The sequence below is a fragment of the Miniopterus schreibersii genome (assembly GCF_964146895.1).
Source record: "Miniopterus schreibersii genome assembly, chromosome: 19".
Classification (NCBI taxonomy): domain Eukaryota; kingdom Metazoa; phylum Chordata; class Mammalia; order Chiroptera; family Miniopteridae; genus Miniopterus; species Miniopterus schreibersii.
The window spans coordinates 17,158,858-17,182,004 of record NC_138119.1 but is presented as its reverse complement, the minus strand read 5'-3'; the positions used below and the strand labels follow the sequence as shown (position 1 = coordinate 17,182,004).

General features: G+C 37.5%; 1 protein-coding gene across 2 annotated transcripts in view; it reads right to left on the bottom strand.

Annotated features, from left to right (window-relative positions):
- RABGAP1L (RAB GTPase activating protein 1 like) overlaps window positions 1–23,147 on the bottom strand; it is a gene marked incomplete at its 5' end in the record, with an annotated part of 365,222 nt that overhangs the window by 151,622 nt on the left and 190,453 nt on the right. For both annotated transcript variants that reach the window (XM_081121358.1, XM_081121362.1), the window contains one exon: window positions 5,341–5,454. In XM_081121358.1, the coding sequence (XP_080977484.1) occupies window positions 5,341–5,454 (114 nt within the window). The remainder of the gene's footprint in view (window positions 1–5,340; window positions 5,455–23,147) is intronic.

Below are 23,147 nucleotides of genomic sequence, written 5' to 3'. Positions count from 1 at the left end.
AATATCGATGTTGACTCTTTGAAAAACTAATAAAATTGACATAATATTGATTCAATGCAATACCAATCAAAATTCTCAAAGGTGTTTTTTATTCCTCCAAAACTTTCAAGCTGATTCTAAAATATGGAACTACAAAGGGCCAAGATAGTAAAAACAATTTTGAGGCAGAACAAAGATGTAGGCCCAACAATACAAGATAATAAGACATTATGAAGCCACCATAATTATAACAGTGTGGTACTGGTACAAAGATAGATAAGCAGATCAATGGAATAGAATGGTCTAGCAATGAAAACAGAATTTCAAAGAGATATATGCACTCCCATGTTTACTGCACTATTATTCACAATAGCCAAGATATGGAAACAACCTAAGTGCCACCAGGGGGTGAATGGATAAAAAAAATGGGTGTATAGACACAATTATTCAGCCTGAAAGGAGGCTCACCTGCCATTTGAGACAACATGGAAGGACCTTGAGCACATTATGCTAAGTGGGATAAGTCAGGCAGAGAGTGACAAATACTGTATGATATCACCTGCATGTGGAATCTGAGAAAAAAGTCAAACTTGTGGAAAACCTTGTGTAAAACGGTGTTTACCAGGGAGTGGGGGTGGGGGTAGGGAGACTAAGACTGATATTCACTAAGGGCACATATCTGCAGTGAGTAGAAACGAACCCTAGAGAGCTGGTGCACAGTACAGTGAATGCAGACAGCAATACCGCATTACCATCATGAAACCTGCTTAATTTCCCCAACCAACAAAAGACAGGACAATTATGGAATGTGACAGAGGTGCTAAACATTGCTCTGACAGCAATCCTATTACAATGCATAAATGATCAAATTAATACGTTGCATACCTTAAATATACAGTGTTATGACAAGTATATTCAGTAAAAAGAAAAGAAAAACTCCAGACTAAGAAAAAAGAATGGCCCAGATACAAACCCACATGTACATGGATCTGACTTACGAAGAGGATGCTGCAGCAATACAGTAGGGGAAAGAATGGTTTAAAAATAACACTGGATCAATTCGAAATACATATGGGGGGAAAATGAACCTTGGCTTCTACCTCATCCAAAAGCCAACTGTAGATGGATCATAATCCCCAATGTAAAAAGCAAAAGAATAAAACGTCTAGATTACATCAGAGAATATTTTCATGACTTTGAGTTAGGCAAATACTTCTTAAACGGGACACAAAAACACTAACCATAAAAGAAATGATTAATAAAGTGGGCCTTGCTTTTTTAATAGCTTCTGCTCATCAAAAGATACCATTACCAGAGTGAAAACACAAGCCACAGAGAAAAATGCTCACCAAAAGGAACACTCTAAAAGTAAGCCACTAAGCGTGCTCCATCTCAGGTGTTCCTGAAACACCCCCAAACACAACAGAAAGCCAGGTGAGGTATTCACGTTAAGTCACGCTCCCTTCATAGCTCCAGTACTGAGAGACAGAGCCAATACCCGACATAGGAATTCCTATGCTATGTCTTAGGAACTTTTTTAAAACAACAGTTAGAATCATAGCAAATCGGAAGTAGAATAATCTTATCAGACCCCATGCTCTAAAATGAGGAGCAAATGCAAAAAGTGGTTTTCCCCCCAATCTTAGATCTTCTTAGGGGAAGAACCAAAGCCAGAACCAGATATTCTGATGCTCAGTCCTTTAAACTACACCAACCTGTCCCCCAACAGAAAACAGATTTTACATCACATGTAAATTAGAAAAGTGCTAAAGACACCTGGGATGGTAGCATATTTTCTTTTCTTTCAAGGACACTACTTTAAAACATGTTATTGAAAGACAGGAGGGAGGGAGGGAGGGAGGGAGGGAGGGAGGGAGGGAGGGAGGGAGGGAGGGAGGGAGGGAGGGAGGGAGGGAGGGAGGGAGGGAGGGAGGAGGGAGGGGAGCCCAAACCTTTACATTTTCAGAATCCTATGAATTCTACTATTATACTTTCAGTTCAACTCCACACATAAACTTATGACAACATAAGAATTTTAGAACCATTTGATTTCCTCCCACTGTGAAAATGACATTAAAAGGCAAAAGCTGAAATTGACAGGGCCATTAAAATGTGACAGCAGGTTTTTTTTAATAGTATTCCCTCTAACCTGACAGTTCAGGTCATTTCTCATCTCACCAGACCCACAGAAAACTTCAGCTACAAAGTGAGACTCCTGTATCCTTGAAACCAGAACTGGTTTCAACACTCATTGTAATTGAAATTTTCCTAATTTCTGTCTCAATTTAAGACCAGAGCATACTGTATTTCTACTATAGGCCCCACAGGTGAGGAGTTGTCAGAAATAAATGAGGTAGTAAGTATGAAAGTACTCTGTGTGAAATTATTATAAGGCACATCGAAGGCACTATATTTAAAAAAGGTCTATATGAGTGTTGCTGATGTGAGTACGAGGCATTGCTCTCGGTGATAAATCATTAGATGCTAATCCTTTACAAACAGGAGCAAGACATGGACGTCTAGTCTCACTGCTTCATTTTAACACTATAATAGAGGTTCTGGCCAGTGTGGTAAGACAAGAAAAAGAATAAGAAGAAAAAGAATAGAACAAAAATTGGTAAGAAAAACTGTCATTATTTACAGATTATATAACAAAGTAGCTGATTTAAGATCAAGGCATTATTAATGTTTACTCAGATCTGTGCAAGGTATCCAGAATGGAAACTCAGAGGTATACTGCTGAGCCTGTGAGGTATGATGTTGGATATTATTCTAGAAATTAAAATGAAAGGACAGGTAGATCCCACTTAGTGGCCTTAAAGTCACACACAGCAGCTTTTGGGATATGGGGTGGTCATAAAATGAAGGACTTCAGTTCAAATTGAATATAAAAGCAGAGGAAAGAAGATGCACAAACCTGAAAATAACACTCAGCCCTAAATCACTCCTAAGTGTGCTGTACAATCTGTGAGTTATCACCACCACCCGAGTTTCCCTGTATGACACCTGACTACCAAATCCTAGTAGATCAAGAGAAGGAGATACTGTGTCAGTTACAAACCAGGTGGTCCACATGGTAGGACCCCAGTGAATTTTGCTTTCTAAAACATTTTCTGATATATTCACTTCTGCTCTCCTCCATTATCAAAGACTGTTGTAAACTTATGTTTAGGTAATTCATATTTTAGTACAATATTACAAGCCTTAGCAATTTATATCTGCTATCTTGAATTTTGAAATTTTAATATGATTCTTTTGTTCTCTGCAATTTTCACAAAATTTAGTGCAATTTATTCAGCAATTAAGGTATCTTAGAGATACATTTTTATAATATTCTTTACTTAGAGTTTAAAATTGTCTAATTGCCATGGACAGACAATAGTGCAGTGAAGGCCTGGGGAGAGGGCAGGAGTGGAGTGTAAGGGGTCAGTGGGCGGGGGGAAAGGGACATCTGTAATACTTTCAACAATAAAGAAAATTTTTTAAAAAAACTGTCCAATTGTGTTGCAAAATATACACTGACAATCTAAAATGGCTACACAAGCTGTGTGAATTACTAATGAATAATTTCTAATGAATTCACAGTTGGATTATTAGCCTGCTATACCACAGCAAGGAGTAGCAAGCACTTAAAAGTACCAACTGTTTAACTTTTATCTCTGTGTTTAGTAATGTTTCAGATATTTCCCTCTAAATATTACATAATGACACAAATACTGTTTTTACTACAATAGAGCAAAACTAAGTCAGAGGCTGCAAGCACAAGGAACCATCTGTTTAGTTATGTGAAAAAAGTATCAAGCATCAATTAGAGAAAAATTGAGGAAAAAGTCACTGATTGGCTGAAAACATACTCAACACTAGGCGGAAAATGTTACATATCCTGTAAGCCAGACCCTTCTAAATACACTTAGAAACTACATAAATTTTGATATCTTCCTTACATAAACCAGAAGCTAATTAGCCTGTAGAATTTCAAAACAGGTAGAAAATTTTTTTAATAATTACTTTTTCCTGTTACAAGCATATAATGAATATATTATACATTTTTCGTAGTGCAATGGTTTTGGCATTTTTAAAACTAGATGATGTATCACTTTCTAGACATCAGTACAATTCTCAGATTTTGAGTTATTTATGCATTTCTAGCTCTGAATGACACATCCATATAAAAATAGATCCCTGATCAGTGTATATATTTATAATCCTCCAAAATGGTGCCATCAGGAGACAAGAAAAGACAATATAGACAAAAGGAGACAGGAGTAGGCAGAGGGCTAACCCACAAACATGCAAGCTGGACTTGACTGAAAGCTGAGCCCTTTGCACAATCAAACATCAACCCTACTTGGTTAGCATATGCAGGCAAGTGCTTTTATAAGTGCCATTTAAAAAAACAGTAAATGTAAAATGACATCGATGTGTGAGTATACTTCTGATTACCTACCTACTGGCTCATCTTTGATACTCAAAAGGCTAAATTTCATTATTCAAGAACTGATTATCTAACTTATAAATCAGTCATGGTGTTTGCTTTTTCTCCATATTTTAACAAGATTTTTGTGTAGTTCACTGTTCATTAACAATTCTACTGGAATGGTAGGTGAGGACAGTGTTGAGTATACCCACCACACTTTGTAGGGCAACTTAAATGTGAGGAAAAGGGCAAACTTTGTTTAATGATTTCGTAGTTTTGGTTCTTCGGCCTTGATTAGCACTGACAATGTGAGTTAACTTCACGTAATGATTTAAAAAGTCATTCTGCATTTCTGACATAACTAGAGAAGTGAATAATCTGATGAGTATGCTCTGCTTACAGAGACAGAATCTTCTGTACCCAAGCAGAGCATGTTTACTGAATGTCAGTAAATAGTTTTCTTCCAGGCCTACTACCAATGAGGGAGAAGAAAGATTTCAAAATGGGACATACAAACTGCACAAAGATGTATGATGTGACAACACAGAGTCTATCAACAACAGGTGCCATACTGCTTCTTAATCCTGCTTATTGTAAAAAAATTGAGACAACTGCCACATTCTCTTGTCAGAAGGGCAAAGTCCTAGGGACTCCTCTGAGCCTTTACTGCAGAGGCCTGAAGAGGACCTTCTGTTCCCTTCTGTTAGCAGCAGAGCCAGGCTGAGGCCATACTGTGCCTCCTCCTCACAAGGTGGCACTGAACACGCAGCCAAGAAGTCACCTTCAGGACCAAGCACTGATCTGGCAGTTTCCATGTAAAGCAGAGAACATGACACAGTGCACATAAGAAATGAAGACAGAAAGAAATCTCAAACTCTTTAAGATGGGTTCCTGAAATAAAGCCCTGTAAAATCAGTTAGGAAAGCGGAGGCCGAGAGCCCTACCTTGCAGATCTTGTAAAGAGATTCCTGGCCGTCTCCTCCAGTGTCCTTAAAGTAATCGTGTGCAGGGAATGTACGGTGAATGTCTCGAGTGATAACACTCTCCTGGGCAGAGTCCTAAAAGAAAAATTTGAAATTTCTTTTTAATTATGAAAACTAACATATATACATGGGAAAGAAAATTCAAACAGCACATAAAAAGTATGCCCCCACCCCTAATGCCTTCCATCCCAGAACCATAGTCTCGCTCATTCACCAGAGGTAAATACTCCCAATAGTTTCTTTGTATTTCATCCATCCTTCTCTAGATGTGTGAATGTATATTTACCTAAAGAGAGAAGAGGGAGGAAGTTGTACACACACATATCCATCCTTTGCTTTCTGAAGCACAAATAGAATCCAACTATCTGCTCCTTTCATGCAACAGGATAACTTACAGAATATTCCTTATCAGAGCATGCAAATGTATTTTGTTCTAAGATCATCTACTTAAAAGAATGAGGTGCATCTGGATATGGATATATCATTATTTATTTGTTTGTTTTATTGAATTTTTTAGAGACAGAGAAAAGGGTGAGAGAGATAACATCAATGTAAGAGAGAAACATTGATTGGTTCCCTCCCATTAGCACCCTGAACGGAGTTCGAACCCACAACCTGGGCGTGTGCCCTGACCAGGAATCGAACCCACAACTTTTTCTCCAACCAAATGAGCCATACTGGCTAGGGCTATCATAATTTATTTACTATTTTCCCAATAATGATTTCTTTGCATTTTTTATTTATATGACAAATTTCACTAGGAACATTTTTATCCATATAAGTTCAAGAGCAGGTTCCTAGAGGTGGAATTGCCAGGTCAAGGCTATCTGCATTTCCATTTTTTACAAAGGTGCTTTCCCCTCCAGAGTTGTACCAATATATACAAAGAGTAGGAAGAGTGCTGCCCCCCCAATACCACATGGTATCTACCTTTGTAATTTTGGACAATCTATTAACTGAAAACTCCAACCACAGTAATTTAAAAAGGTAAAATATTATCAATATTTCCTGAGAGGTTAATTCCCCAACTTACTCCAGAAAATAAAAAAACAAACAAAACTACTATATTAAGATGACAAATGCTTTTTAAAAGATATATCTAGAGATTTTTTTTTTCCAGAGTTAGGGTTCAAAAGCTCCAAATTGAGTAAAAGTCTAAGCCTTATAAAAAATGATTAATGATTCACTTGATTTTATTTCATTTCTGTAAAGATTGTTAGTTTTACCTGTTTAAATGTCAAGAAAATGGGATGGGACTACATCTAGCAACCCCAATGATGGAAATATTTTGCATAATTTAAGGGTACATCAATGACTAGAGCAAATTAAAAGTATTTGTTTAATGTCTTGCTTCCATAAAGATTTGAACAAATTCCCTCTTTCAGCTAAAATCCAGAAAGGAAAAAAGTGTTTAATATATGAGTTACTTTAATGAATGCTATTTCCCTTCGCTCTCTAGCTGAGAAGTGCATAAAGGAAGTAGTTGCTTGGCTCCCAGTGAAGCCAATGCCTTGTCTTACTGACTTTTTCATTTCAGCTGCTATTTCATGCTGGGTGGTAATTAGATCTTATATCACGTAGAGAAAGGACACAAACTGAAAAGTTCCACATTTGCTAGCAAACACCAAATGTATTGCAAATCAGTCCAGAGAAAATTCTGATGGCTTACAGGAATGGAATGCTAGAGGTGAATAAAAATGAACCTTAAAAAACATAGCATGACTTAAGTAAAGCACACATAGAAAGTTAATATTTATCAAGGTAAATGTAGTTGCTAAGGATAAAGGATATTTTGGGGTGAGCTGGGTATTGAACAAGGTGAATATAAAGACAACGTATAAAGAGATACACTATGAAATGCATGTTTTATTTGGTCTAGTCTGAAGAAGAGGAGGGGGTTTGGTACCAGGCAGAGGAAAGTTTTCACCGCCCAGGTGTCCTCCAAGAGAAGCCTTCTCTTTCCACACAGTAATAGTTTCCACGTACAGAATATTTGAAAAGATGACCAATGAAAATGTTATCACTGCTGTTGCTGGAAATGTTATCACTGCCGCTGCTGGACTATTTCAAAGGAAAACATATGCTGAGCATGTAACGCTTTTTGCAGCTTTCAAGATGAGAAATCATTGAACTATATTCCCTAGAAACTGCCTACTCATTTGGCATCATGCTAAGTTTAAATGGTACCAACAGTCTGATTAAGTGAAAGGGAAATTGATCAACAATTTCAAGAAAGTAACTTTGCATAATACTGAGTAGTTTTTTTCTATGCATATGTGAATCTTCCTTGTTTTTTTTTTAAATGGCAAAAATCAAATGAAATTAAAAATCATAAATTTTTCCTTAATAAACTTTCCCCTCCTAGGTTTACTTTTAAATGCTTTCTCCACATGTGTGCTCGTCTAGAGTTTTCTTCCCACATATTGATCTCAGTTTCAAAGGGAATAATTTCTGGAACTTCACTTTATAGACTAAATAACTATTTTGTTACATTGTTCACTGAAAGTGAAGGTCAAGAGATACAGTAGACCCTTATAAATAGGCTAATATGAATGAAATTGTGTACTAGACTAGAAAAAAATAATCATAATTTTTAAGTGAAAGCTAAAGTTAACCACCTCCCAATTACCCATACTGTTGAGAGCAGGAACAGTATGTATCTCAGGAATCCACACCTAATCCCCCAAAGTTCATTCACTCCCTCACCCATTCAGCAAATATTAGAGTCCGGGAGTCACCAAGCCTGACTGCCAAAGGAGGGTAAAGCAACTGCTCTTTCAATATTCATTACTTTCTTTTTAGTCTGATTCCAATGATATTTTTCCATTTTTACAAGAAGTAAAATGGAGAGAGAGGCCAAAAAAGAGGCCAAAAAATCATCATCTAATACATGGAGTTAAAAGGTCTCATGTGAAAATCTCTTTTAAACTGATATGAGGTCATTTTCCTAGAGGGTCCCCATAAGCAGAGTCTCCTTAAGCCCTGCCAACCATCTTCAGAATGAGAAGAGGGAAGTCACTCCTCCTTCGTGGACAGCTGCTTCCCCAATATCCAGAGACTGACAACTTGACCCAACATTTACTCTCCAGTAGACGCACCTCGCTTTCCGATCCTCAGGTCATGACGGTGGTGTACTGGATTTGAGCCAAATGAGCTCATTGGTTCTATTTCTGGCTGCTCCTACAGAATCTCAGATAACTTATTTAATCTCACTAAACATCAGTTTCCTCATCCAAAAAATGGAACAACACCAAATTGATGTCGTTTAGAATAAAATAATGTGTACAGTGCTTAGCACACTGCCTAGTATAAACTGAGTAGTAGTGAAAGAAATAAATGAAAATAATAATTATTATTCCCCTTTTCCTTAAGAATCACATTTAACTGTTTAAATATTTTGGTGAACATACATTTTAGACATCCTTCTGTATCTGTACACTCTAAAATAATAAATAACTGTTCTTCTTTGGATATCGTCAACATTATGATTATGAAACCAATTCCCTTAGAGTTTTCAGCATGATCACATAATACATACATGCTCTGCTCTGAATTTCTTATCATGTATCCTTCGTGTCCTAAATTATCTGTTTCTATTAATCTATGAATAAAAGCAAAAGTGAACAATTACTTGAATAAAGTGATGTTTTTATCAACTGGCAGACACTCTGGCCCCAGTTTTGCGTATATCCATGCAATGAGGAAAGATGTCCCCAAGCTCAGGAGGATGAGAAGGACAGGGTAAAGTGGAAGCTAAATTTGCCAGAGATGCTACCACTTCAGGCATCATTACTTTAGAGTTTAACTTCAGAGGATCAGGCAAGGGACAAAGTCATAGTTATGGAGAGGACAAATGCCACTGTCACTACTGCATGCTTCCCTTCTGGGCCATCACCACCGAGAGTGTAACTGGTGGGCGAAGTCCTTGAGATCATCCTCTGTTCTGACTATGGAGGGTTAGGTTGGGCCACACAAAAAAGCTGACTCAGATCAGAAATTAAGAGTAATGGAGAGAGGTTTTAAAGTCTTAAAAGTTGAGTTTTATTCCCCCACCCCACATCCCTGACACTACCACCACATAAATTTCTATTTAGTTAACCTTTTAAGGATTTTCTTTAATTTCCAAACAACTAAATCACAATACTAAAAATCTTCAAAAGAGACATTGATCTCCAGCATAAAAAATTCCACGGTCCAATAGAGGACATAATTCAGCTTACTGAAGATCAACTCTAAGAGGCATGATGAGCAGCTCAATTAACTTTTGATCGTTGTAAGTGGGTTCAATTTACAACTGTTATCAAGAGTATTACATGAGCTGTTCTTCCAACATAATGTATATACCTATACCCTGACAGTCTGTAATCCTCTTAATTCCTACCCGAAGAGAATCATCACTTACATGCTTGTTGGGAGCAAGAAATGAACAGAGCATTCAAGTGTCATCAAGTATTAGGAAGACAGGTGTGGATGGCCATAACCTATTATTTTTTATGAAACCATTTCTGGGCTGTCAGCAGCGGGAAAGCTATTTTAGTGAGATGACTGTTTTCATGTGTGACCTTAGTGCCAGATGAAGTGCAGAAGTAATGCCTTGATAAATGAACACCTTGACTGGACCCTGATTTGTTACATTTCTACAATGATGACAGCATCTTTTTTATCAATCCCTATTGTCAAATCCAAAGAAGAACTGCATTTTCACTTTTCATCTACTACAAAATCATGCCATCTTGTCAGTGTCACTAAAAATGCCAATGCCACCACCTGTCTACCGCCTAGCCACCACCTGTCAGCAGATAAATGATTCAGAGCTTAAAACATTTGACCTTAGAACGTGCCTTCTACTCTCCCTCCACAGGGACCCTCCTTTAGTTCTGTGTTAGAGCTAGATCTAGGGTGAAACATCACAACTGGTCGGCCTGCATGTCCCTGAAAGCAGATGGGTTTGCAGTGGTGGGTCTGATTGATTTGCCTTGATGTCTGCCAAAAACCCAAAGAGGCAGAGATGAAAGGAGAAAATGTAAGAGTGTATCTCATTTCAAATGTGCTACTAAAATCAGGAGCTGGAAACAGGAACACAGAAAGGTTGGATAGCTGCCAGTCTTCCTTCCTTGAGTATGGGGGGGTGGGGTGTCCTTAGCATAAGTGGGGTAATATGGAAGCAACAAAAGAAGAGTGAACTATCTCATATTGTAAGTAAACTGCTCTGCAGACATTGCACACACATGCTCCCAAAAGCCTCAGAATCAAAGTGTGACACAAAGGTCAAAAACACAAGCCATATTCTGGCCTCACAGAGAGGGAAATCTCTCCAGGGAGAGGAGCGACAGTGAGACCTAGCACAGGCGAAAAGGAGGAGAGAGAGGGAAGTGTACTTACAAGACCAGTCAATACTCACGATGGATACTGTGATCCTGAGGGAAGTGCGGGGACTGGAGTGGGTCATGTTTGAATAGAACAAAGGATTCCTTTGGGACCTGGAGACTAAGAAGCATTGAAGCCCAGTCTGAATATCCCTGGGCTTCTACGGAATCTAGGTCAGAGCTAGAGATGACTCTCTATGATGAATATCTGGGGTTACTTTTAGACTCCAAATACACCTCCCAAATGCATCTATGGCCATATTTGGACATGACCTCCTTCCCAGGGTTGCTGATCACTCATTGTCCCAAAATAAAGGTTCAATTGGGACACTTGACAGTCTTGGAAATTCCTATCAACGAACAGTGCAACTCCTGTTAGAATGAGCACAATAATTGTACTCCACGCTGTTACTTTTCAAAGTGAGATGCATTTCTAACTTTGCTTTAATTATGATTTTTATCAAAACAGACCTTTAAACCCTTTTGAAATAAACATTTTACGAGCTCCATATTTACTACCCAATTGTGTAAAAAAACACACACACACACATAAAAACATTCATGTGTCCACAAAACTTTAAAGAATGCCTCTGATAACCAGCATTTTAAAAACATGCCTATTTTTACTTCATCATTACATTTCATAATTTTATTAACTTTGACCATGTATACACCTCACTATTGTTTTTACAAGTTGAATAATTTTTAATAATTTTAGAAAGTATTCTACCACTCCAGTCACTTTAGATGTTCTCTGAAATTCTTTGAGCTCAATTATATTTTCTTGAATTAAATGACATAAGAAATTAGTTTGCTGTATAGTACAAATTCATTCATGTATTCAACAAATACTTTTCTGAGTACCTAGTAAGAATCAGGCTCTATTTTAGGTGCAGAAGATATAATTGTTAGCAAGACAATGTCCTTTCCTTATGGAGCTTATATTCCAGTAGTAGGGAAAAAGATATTAAAAAAACAAGTATGTAATATTGGTTACTGAAAAGTAGAATGAAAAAAATAAAACAAAGTAAAGGGATAGTAAGGAGAGGTCTGATATTTTAGGTATGGTGGTTTTGCCTCTCTGGGTGAGGGTTCAAATATTTAGACAAAAAGCATTATAGGAGAGGGCTGGAGGGGAGGGGGAGGGACATGAGAGAGGGAGAGAGAAATATCAATCGATTACCTCCTGTACGTGCCTGACTAGGGATCAAACCCGCAACCCAGGTATGTGCCCTGACCAGGAATTGAACCCACCACCTTTTGGTATACGGGATGACGTTCCAACCAAATGAGCCACCCAGCAGGGCTATACGTATATTTAAAAATTCATTTTTGTTCCTCTGAAATTTAAATTTAAGTGGGCATCCTATATTTTTATTTGCTAAATCTGGAGCCCTTGCCCAGATTACTAATATCACAGTATTGGGGAAAGCTATTCCTTGAGTACTCTTCATACATCATTTTCTTCTTCAGTTGCTATTAAATACTTTGGTCTGAAAGGCACCATTTTTAATTTAAATTAGTCACATCTAATTTCTCAAGCAAGATGCACTAAATTTACTCAATAAAAATGAGCAAATATTAAAATCCACAGATACTACTATGAATAGAATCAGAAAGATCTGTTCTAAACTAAAAAAAAATGGAGAGGAAAGCAAGGACATCTAGGTAACATGGACAGACACATTATTAAGTGAGAGTGCCAAGCCTGCGAGGCACAGAAAAATGGAACTGATGACCTAGAAAATAAGATCACATGAAGATATAGCAGACTGGTCTGAGGTCCCTGAGACATGAAGGCAGGGAACAGACAGAGATTCTTCCTAGTGAATAAACGAGAAAGATGCTGAGAATGTTTACTTAGTTAGCACGGTCTCTCCTCTGTTCAAATTCCAAATAAAGATCAATTAACACATGAAAACTTTTCTGGTCACAGGAAAAGTGGCTTCAATATTAGCATAATGACATTAACCTATACCTGAGATTTTAGTCCTGTACCATGTCTCAGGACCTAAGGCTTCAAAAGGACCATTTATTGCTCTGGTAGTTACACTGCAAGATATAAAGAATTATCAGGACACAGCTTCAAAGAAATGGTGGATGTGGTCTCCTGGGGACGAGCAACATTTGTATATAACTGCCAATTCAGGTAAAAGAAAAGTTCATGAGCTGTATATTTTAAACACATTTTTAATTAAAATTTAAAGTAAATAAATGCACCTATAGTTAAATATTCTCAGTTATTTTTCTGAAGGGTTTTTAAATGTTCATTGAAATTTCATTAAGTAACTAGCAGGCACTGCAGTATCTGATTATAATGCGCCACTTTTTAATAAACTGTCAGTCTTCCGTTGATTACATTGTAGATTAATTGAAAAATATGATTTTTTTTCTCGTACTGTACTCTTTAAAACAGAATTTTCCATTGAAAACAATTTTTAAAAGATGAAGGGATTAAGAAGTACAAATTGGTAGTTACAGAACAGTCATGGGGATGTAAAGTACAGCATAGGAAATATAGTCAATAATATTCTAATAACTATCTATGGTGTCAGATGCACATGAGATATATAATATTGTATGCCAACTGTAACTGAGAAATAAAAAATAATTTAAAAGAAAAAGAACAGAAAATTTCAATTGAAAAAAATTTAGACAGAAACTTCTTTAATACATACACACGCGCACATGAGCGCACACACACAGCAGTCTACTTCCTTTGAAATAATTTTCATCAGCTGCTTTCATCTTTTCAGCAGCAAGCAACTACCCACAGCAGGAGCTTAGCCCCCACCGCTCAGGGATTCACAGCCTGTCATCCCATCCCTTGGCCTGGACTCCCCAAGGGTTTAGTGGTCACACAGACTGACTAGGCAAGCCAGGGGCACTGAAAAACAAGCAGCACAATAATTTTGGGAAAATTTGATATTTCAGTCAAAACCACTGACATATTCCTAATGGGAAAAACCTAAAACTTACTTCATGGAATATCTTTAGCAAATCTGTTGCTTCTGGGCCCCACCAGTCTGGTGTCCCCATCCCATCCAATAAGACTATCTGTCCTCACCTCCAAGTGGTCAAACCTGCCAATTTTCTTCTACGTGCCCTACCCGTCCAGTAACCCACGAAATACTCCTTTCAGGCAGGGGTAAGGAGGCAAACAGGATCAGAAGAAAAGACTGGACAAATTTAGCCCTCTTTGAGGTATTAGATAATGGGCCATAATTCAAAGGTAGGCTGGGTGAGGTGGCTGTCATATTGGTCTAGAATCAATGTTGTCCAAAAAGTATATATAATGCAAGCCACAAAAGCAAGCCACATTTATAATTTAAAATTTTCATGTAGCCACATTTAAAAAAGTAGGGGAAGTTAATTTTAGAAACATATTTTATTTAACCCAATAAATCTGAAATATTATCATCTCAACATGTAATAAATATTAAAAATTAACAATAAAATATTTCACATTCTCTTTTTCATATTAAGTTTTTTAAAATCACTTTTTATTTTTCAATTACCATTGACATACAATATTATATTAGTTACCGGTGTACACCTCAGTGATTAGACATTTTTTAACTTACTAAGTGATCATCCCAGTAACATATAAAGAGCTTCCTAGACAAGGAAAAGCTAAAGGAGCTCATCACCACCAAACCAGTACTACATGAAATGTTGAAGGCTCTTCTTTAAGAACAGGGAAAAAAAAGATCAAAAATATAAACAGTAAATACCTATTGATCAAGACTTAAATCTAAACAACAAAATAAATGAACAAGTGGAACAGAAAGACACTCATACCAAGTTTTTGAAATCTGGTATGAAATGTTTTACACTTTCCTCACATGTCAGTTCTGATCTGCCACATTTCAAGAGCCTGACAGCACAGGTGGCTAGTGGCTACCATACTAGACAGTGCAGAAACAGATTTTAACTCCAAAGCCACACTTTAGTCCCCCCATCACAAACTTTTCTCTTGGTAGGGGATAGAAAAAAACATCTCTTGAGTGGGAGAGTGAAAACAGGGAGGAGGTGAGAAGGAGGGAAACAAAATTCTCAAAACCAGCCTCCGACTGTGTAAATTGTGTTCAGCTCTGGCCCTAAGACCATACATTACACAGAACCACCACCGATGCTTCTGTCTCATCCACCAGTCCTCTGAGATGCCAACGTTTCCTACAAAGTGGCTAAACCCATTGCCAGGAATGATATTTCTTAGCCATGCTTCCATGTGGGATATAATTGACAAGGATTTAGGCTACCACCCTGGGCTAAGAGACAAACACCAGGAAAAAGCACAAGCTGGGATGTGGTCTTCAAAGTCTTTTCTCTAGACTTTGGCTTCAAAGTGCTTCATAGAAGATTGTGCAATCTCAGAGATAACGTCTGCTCCTGGAACTGCCAAAAATTATGGAAGCAAATCTTAATTAACCCTGTATTGTGAGAGTGCTGCCTGAGTTCTCTAAGCAGTGAGAATGCTCGCAGGCTAGATTAACAAAATCCAATTTGGGGCTTTTGCTTTTTTCCAGGTCTCTCAATCTCCGTTGGGCACAATAAAGGAGGACATTAAAAAAATCCTTCACAGTGGTATACCCTTTTCAGAGAGCATATGGCAGGGAAAAAATTGGGCTTTAAAGCTACCTACAAACTAGATAATCTTGGACAGGTTACTTCACGTCTCTGAGCTTTGATTTCCTAATTCTCCCTACTCTCCCACCAAAATGGTGATGCTAATTCTAATTTTCAAAATTACATTAACATAAGATATTACGTATGCCAACTGAAAGACAGTAAGCATGTAATTCATGGTGGATAGTATTAAGCCTGGGATTATTTGGGGTTTTTTTAGCACAAGAGCACTTGGAAGTTGGGCAACTCTTGCTGCCTTCTGGTGGTACCAGGCAGCCAGATCCTACTCAGAACTTCTAACACAGAGTCATGGTGAACAGACTGGGGTAGCAAATACATTACCATCCTTGGAGCTTCTCTGTGGGAACTTTATATCTCCATTACTGAATGATTATGACCTAATATTCACTGTAGTGGACCATAATCAAAATAAAAAAGAACAAAGAACTAGTAAATCCCATGGAGCACCTCACAGAATCATTTCTGAAAACATTTGCTTCTGACAGGCAAAACAAAGATGCATGTATAGGGAGGGTCAAAAAGATTGAACACCACTGAGGGTAGAATTTACTAGAACATACTAGAATTTCAAGGAGCCCTGAAACTTCTCATTTCCTAGGAGACACAGATAAGCAGGAAAGAAGAAAGCATCTGACTCATTTGCAAAGGAATTTTTAGGGCAACAGGGAGATAGAACTGTCAAAGATGGGCTCTAAAATATGGATATGGAACAGGGACACAATGATCCAAACTCTGATCAATAGGCCTGTGCTAAATCTGACTACCCTCAACAACTACAGTGAAAAGTATATCTGGTGAGCTAGATGATACGAAATCTTCATAAGGTAAGATACAGTCACTTTGTAAATGGCATTTCTTTTTAAAAGTACTTGGGAAATATAAGAGGTAAGGCTGTGGTAAAAGGAATTTTCTGGACTTTATAAAGGGAATTTGATGTAAATCTTTTTGTGTGTGTATGAAATTGGAAATTTACATAATTTGAGAATCCTAATGTGTAAAATATGAATGCTATAGTTTGCATTGCTATCTTGGGTTATAAAAAGAAAAACCAACCTTAATTAAAGCACATGCAATTTTTTAAAAATGAAGTACCATGGATTGGAAATGCTTAAAGAATAAAGTTCTAGCATTAAGACAGAAGAGAATTAGAGAAAAAAGTTTGTCTATTATAAAGCTAACTCCATTCCATCTTTAAAGAAACCCTCCTTTAAATTCTACCCTCAGCACTCTACCGAAGCTGCTCATTAGGGTTACACTGACCTCTGAATTGTCAAGCACAAAGGATATTTTTCAGTGCTCATATTGTGTGAAGAGGACAGCGTCTGAGAGAGCTCACTGTACCTTCCTTTTTTTCTTCTTAATAGAACTTTTAAGATCTATTCTCTTAGCAACTATCAAATATGAGCATACCCTGGAGATATTGCGGGTTCATTCTAGACCACCACAACAAAGTGAATTGTAACCGTTTCGCTGGTAGAGGGTATTGCCTTCAGTTTGTAAAAGAACACAACATCTATGAAGCACAATAAAGCAGGCACTAAAGCAAGGTGTGCCTGTACACAACGCAGTATCATTAACTATAGTCACCATGCCGTACTTTACATCCCCAGGACTTAACTCTTTTATAACCTATTCCTTCTTTCTTGAACCTCTTACCCCATGGCTCCCAAAGACCTCTCCCCACTTTGCAGCTCCTCAGTCTCTCTGGCCAGCTACTCTTTTTCTGTATAATTCTTATATATTCTTGGCCCATTTTCTTCTTAACCAACACTCTCCTTGTACATACAAGGACTCAAATCTAAGCCATTTACTAATGATTCTCAAATTTTGTTTCCAGGTTCAGACCTACATTTTCAGTTGCCTACTGAGCATCTCTACCTGGTTGCCTCAGAGGCACCTCAAACTCAATGCTAAAAAACAAACTCATCGCCTTTTTCCTAAAGTCTTATTTCCCTACCAAATCCCCAACCCATTGTGAATGGTACCACCCCCAGCCAGAAAACTGGGTGTCACTACATATGCATCCTCTTATCTGACTGTTGTTATCAAAACTAATTACAAAGCACTACTGGTTCTATCTCATTACTGACCCTCAAATCCATCATTGTTTCTCCATTTCCATTTTCCTACCTTATTTCAGTATCTGAGCTTCCTCTTCCTAGAATATTATAAACTTTTTCTTTCTAAAATAGATTTATTGAGATATAACTGACAAAAAAATCACCATTTAAAAGACACAATTCAGTGGTTTTTAGCATATTTACAGAGTTGTGCAATCATCACTATAGTCTAAGTTTAGACATTTTATAACCTAAAACTAAGCCTCACATCCTTTACTTATCAACCCCCATCATCCCCATTCCTAGGAAACTTCTACTTTATGTGTCTATAAATTTGATATAAACATAATCATACAACATGCAGTCTTTTGTGACTGGTTCCTTTTACTTAGCATAATATTTTCAAGGTTCACCCATGTTGAAGCATGTACCAGTACTCCCTTTTCATTCATTCCTTTTTATTGCTGAATAATATTCCATTGTATGCATATACTACAATTTATTTATCCATTCATCACTTTATAGGCATCTGGGTTGTTTCCACTTTTAGACTATTACGAATAATGCTGCTAGTTTTTACATGAACATATTTTAATTCTCTTGGGTCTATACCTAGGAGTGGAATTGCTAGATTATATGGTAATTCTCTGTCTAATCTTCTGAGAAACTGACAGTTTTTCCAAAGTAGCTGTGGCATTTATACATTCCCACCAGCCAGGTACATGGGCTCCGATGCTTGCCGACACGTAACTGAGTATAGCCATCCTAATGAGTATGAAATGGTATCTCATTGTGGTTTTGATTTGCATTTCTCTGGTAGCTAATGAGGTTGGGCATCTTTTCATGTGCTAGTTGGCCAGTGGTATACCTTCTTTGGAGAAATATCTATTAAAATCCTTTGCTCATCTTTCAGTTGGATTATTTGTCTTTTTATGGTAGAGTTGTAAGAGTTCTTTATATATAATATAGAACAGACTCATTGGCTATTCATGAAAAAAAAAATGCTTCCTTACACAAATTGCCTCCATATATGACCTTTGTGTGGGAGAAAATAAAATGGTACTTCAAAAGTCATATTGTAAGTAATGAAACAGCCTATGTTTCGTGTACTTATTTCTTTTTTGTTTTTAAAATGTATTTAATTTAAATTTTATTTTTCAATTACTCTTTACATTTAATATTATTTTGTCTTATACTTACTTCTGATGTTTATAAACAAATTTCCTTGTTTTACATTGTAATTTTTAAAAATAAGTACAGTGAACAAAAGAACATATTTAAAAAGGCAAGTATGAACAATGGTTTTCTTTTCTTTTTCATTTTATGATTATATTTCAACATATAAGACTTGTGTTCTAATTATTTAAACTGTTACCAGCTAGACAATGTTTTTATCAGCATTTAACCAAGTGCTGTTGATTTAAAGAAGAGAAGCACAATGTGATTGGTTAATTAAGATTTCAAAGAACCTGATGCTCCCTAGAGGGGAGGCTAATTTCTCATTTATAACTCCAGCTCTGAGAAATGGTCCTAATAAAATTCATAGTTAAGTAGGCCTTCAAATGCATACCAGTCATTAACATTTGGGATGCCTGCTGCTAGCGAAACATTAATATTTGATGCTACAGCATTTTCATTTTATCAGACTATTTTGCATAAATCTGTTTCAGGGTCTTAGGAAATAGCTTCATTTATGTATTAAACAGATTAAGCTCAGGTTGTAATGGTTGGTTTTAAAGTTACTTCAAAATAGTTTATAGCCACTAGGAAGCTATATATTTTTATTAGATTATTGACTGTGTTCCCTCCAATAAATGTGGGATGATATACTATTTTTAGGACAAAAACAACTTATTGTAGGGTCCTTTGAAAAGGAGGGGAGAAAAAGAGAAAAAAGATCCAGAAAGAGAGCAAGGGAGAAGAGAGCAAAAGGCAGGAAATAACCTGCTTTACCTTGTTACTGTTTTCCAGTTTATCACTCACTTGGTATCTATCACTACCTCATCTGATGCTCACAGCAAGGCCATGAGGTACACAGATAATTACTATTGTACATTGGAGATAGAGAAGCAAACACTCCAGGTGAGTTAAATTGCAGCTCAGTCACATGGCTAGAAAATGGGAGAGCAAGACTCGAATCCAGGTCTTGTGATAAAACAATGTGTGCATTTATTCATCATGTTTGAGCTATATCTTAAATCTCCAAAAGTATAAGGGTGTAGGGGACAGATAATGGGACCGACGGGAAGAGAAGGGAAAGGAAACGGAGAGACGGGAAGGGAAGGAGCAGGAAGAAATAATCCCAGACTCAAGGGCCTGCATGAATAAAGGCAGGAAAGCAGGAAACTTTAGTGGCCGCCTTCCTTCCTTAGACCACTATCTCTTTGAGGACAGGGAATGCATCTTTGTTCACCATTTCAATCACAGTTCCCAGTAAAGAGCAGCATAAATTCTGGCTGCACAAATGAATAAGAGAAAAAAACCCAGAAACTAAAGAGAAAGGTGATAAGGACATCAAAAGAGAAGAAAGTGCCAAGAAAGAGAACAGTATAAAACATCACAGGAGCCCTGGCCAGGTGGCTCAGCTGGTTAGAGCGTCTTCCCGATGCTCCAAGGCTGCGGGTTCGCGAGCCAGTCAGGGCACGTACAAGAACCAAGCAATGACTACATCAGTAAGTGGAGCATCAAATTGATCTCTCTCTTCCTCTCTCTCTCTCAAATCAATTAATCAATTTTTAAGAAGTCACAGATACATCTAATACTTGGATAAAACAAGGAGATTGATGCTGACTCTGAAGGAGGGGAGGGGTCGTTTCTACTGGAGTGAGGGAGGGAAGATCTCTATCTTTCCCCGGCCAAAGAATGAAAAACTAGTCCTGAGACCTAAGAACACTATTACTCCCGTTAAGAACAAGAGCAATATGAGCCTTCATACAAGGAGCAATTAAAAATGAAAAAGACATTAAAAAAAATTTTTTAATTGATTTTAGAGAGGAAGATGGGGGAGGGATACACCAATGTGAGAGAGAAACATTGATTGGCTGCCTCCTGCATGGGACAGGAAGTATGGAAACTATAAAGGGTGATGCTCTCTAACAAACCTAGTCACCACCTTTTTTTTTATACATCAGTATCTACTAAAGTCAGTTAATTAGGGTGATGCCATGAGAAAGTGATTTGAATTTGTGCAATTCTTTTTTTATGTGCAATTCTTAATTACACAATAATTATAAAGAAAGGGAATTTCTTGCTTTCCAGTTCCACCAAGTGACAGACGGGCCCTGGAGGACCTGCTGTCATGACCAGATAAGGTGCCTGTAATTAGCATGCCTCTTATGTGTATGTTAATCTGTATCCCGACCACTGAAGGCTGCTCAGACACATTTTGTTCTTTCAGCCATTTAAAACATCCCCTTTCTAATCTTGCTCACATTCTTAGTTTGCATAAGCAATGAGGAAAGAATTCTGGTAGCACAAGTAAATTTCATTCCAGGCACTACTCACAATCCTTACTTTAGCATTTAAATTAAAGAGGTATTTTCCTGAGTTTGGCTTTACCTTTCTCTAAACATTTCTTTGTTAAAATACTTATTACTCTTAGCTATTTTTTGCATTCAATACTTTTTTATGGTAAAAGAAGATAAAACAAGTTTGAGACCAGTAGTGGCCACTTCTTGTAACTTCTAGCTATATGTCAAAAGCAGGAAGAAGAAAAAAATCATTGTGAGATCAAAGTCTACCATAACATAGTGAGATAATAGATTAAATCTCATAAGGATAAGTTTCTTAAAAGAGAAGAACCCAGTGCCTTTGAGAGTCCTTAGCATAAAAATTAGTATTCAGTAATTATTATTTTTTATCCTAAGAGCAAGGACCTCCTCTTATGTAGCCACATGGCAATCATCAAAAATAGAAAACTAGCAGCTACTTTTAATGGTAACATCTCTTGAAGCCAGATTTAATTTCAGATGGTCACTGACAATGAAAAATGACCTTAAAATGTTTGCATACACAAAATCAGTGATTTAAAAAACAATGGCAGAGTGAAATAATCACATTGCTCAAAATAAGATCAGAGAGTAACAGCTCTGCAGCACCTAAAAACACCTTCTGTCAATGGTGTCACAGAATTTACTTTTGTTACAATAATAACTACAGGTCCTTGGCTGAAAGACAGGTGTCATTTTTCAAAGAGACATTTATAAATCACAATTCTTGATCATTAAAACAAACATGTTACTCCAATCTCTTTCCTTTGTGGCAGGGTGACTTTCTCAGGATTAGGAACATTCATGCAAAGGAAAAAGGAACATAAGCAACCTTGTCTGGGAGGAGACAGAAGTGGCAGAGCTTTCAAGCTTCTTTGGTTGGCTAAGAGAAAACACACTGGGGTCTTGAGCTCATGTCTGGACACATGCTAACCTCAATACATGTGGCTTTCTGAGCGGCAACACCAGAGTTACTTTTCAACAATTCCTTGTAAAAACTAGTGGACATCTGAGGGTTGCCAAGATAAACAGCACAATGAGGCAGTGTATGTCATAGTTACAGCAGACTCCAGCATCAGCAGGACCAGGCCCAACTCCTAGTTCTTCCCTTAGTGATCTTTGTTGGTGAGGATTCAGATTGGGTGAAAAATTAACAGGAAACCTCAGAGAGAAATTTATGTTTCTCTCTTTTGGAAATGCCCAAAGGTTGGAAGTTCAGGACATGTGCAGAAGTTCTGCTCCCCAAAGTCTGTGGGAACCCAGTTCCTTACAGCTTTCGGTTCTACCATTCCTCAGGTTTAGCCCTGGTCCTCACAGTCTAAGACAAGCTTCAAGTGTTACATGCCTATGACAGGAAAAAGGAGGAACAGAGGAGGGAAGAAGGGGCAGAGGATGCACGCCAACTCTCTCTTAAGAAAGCTTCTCCAAATTACCCACAATACTTTTTTTTGGCCACAACTAGTCGCACTTCACTGCAAGGGAGTTTAGGATTCTGAGTAGCCACATGCCCAGCTGAACTGTTACGACTGTGGGGGAAAGGTGAGGACAGATATTGGGGTATTCGCTGTCTCCACTGCGATATCTGTGTGATCGTAACCTCTTTATGCACTGACTTTTCATCTGTAAAATGGAACAACAATAGAATCTCCCATCATAGTGTTGCTATGAACATGAAATGATCATTAACATAGCAGGGTTAGCATAGTGTCTGCTACATAATAAATACCCAACAAAGTAAATAATTATTTTTCTTTTACTGATTTCTTTTTCCATTGTTAAAAATTGTATACACTGTTTTGTTGCTTTTAGTTTATCTACTCTTTCCCAACCCCCAAAATACCTGTATAGAGTAAACAGATGGATCTTCTCAAACCATTGCTTTCAACAAGACAACTCCTCTTTCGAATGCTCTTGCCAACACACACACACACACACAGCCAACACACGCGTACACTGCAAACACTCACTCTCTTTTACCTAAACTCAAGTGCAAGCTCCTTCTAAAGCTACTCCATAACCTCTAAAATGTCCCTTTCCTTACTTCCCCAATACCTTTCCAGAAATATCTCCTACTATGATGCAATGTGGATAACACTAATGACAACAATGACAAAAAATGAGGACCAAAAGTACTAAATTAACAAAGGCTATCACCTTTTGAAAGTTTTTCCTTTGCCAGGTAATGTAGTAAGTGTTTTACATGA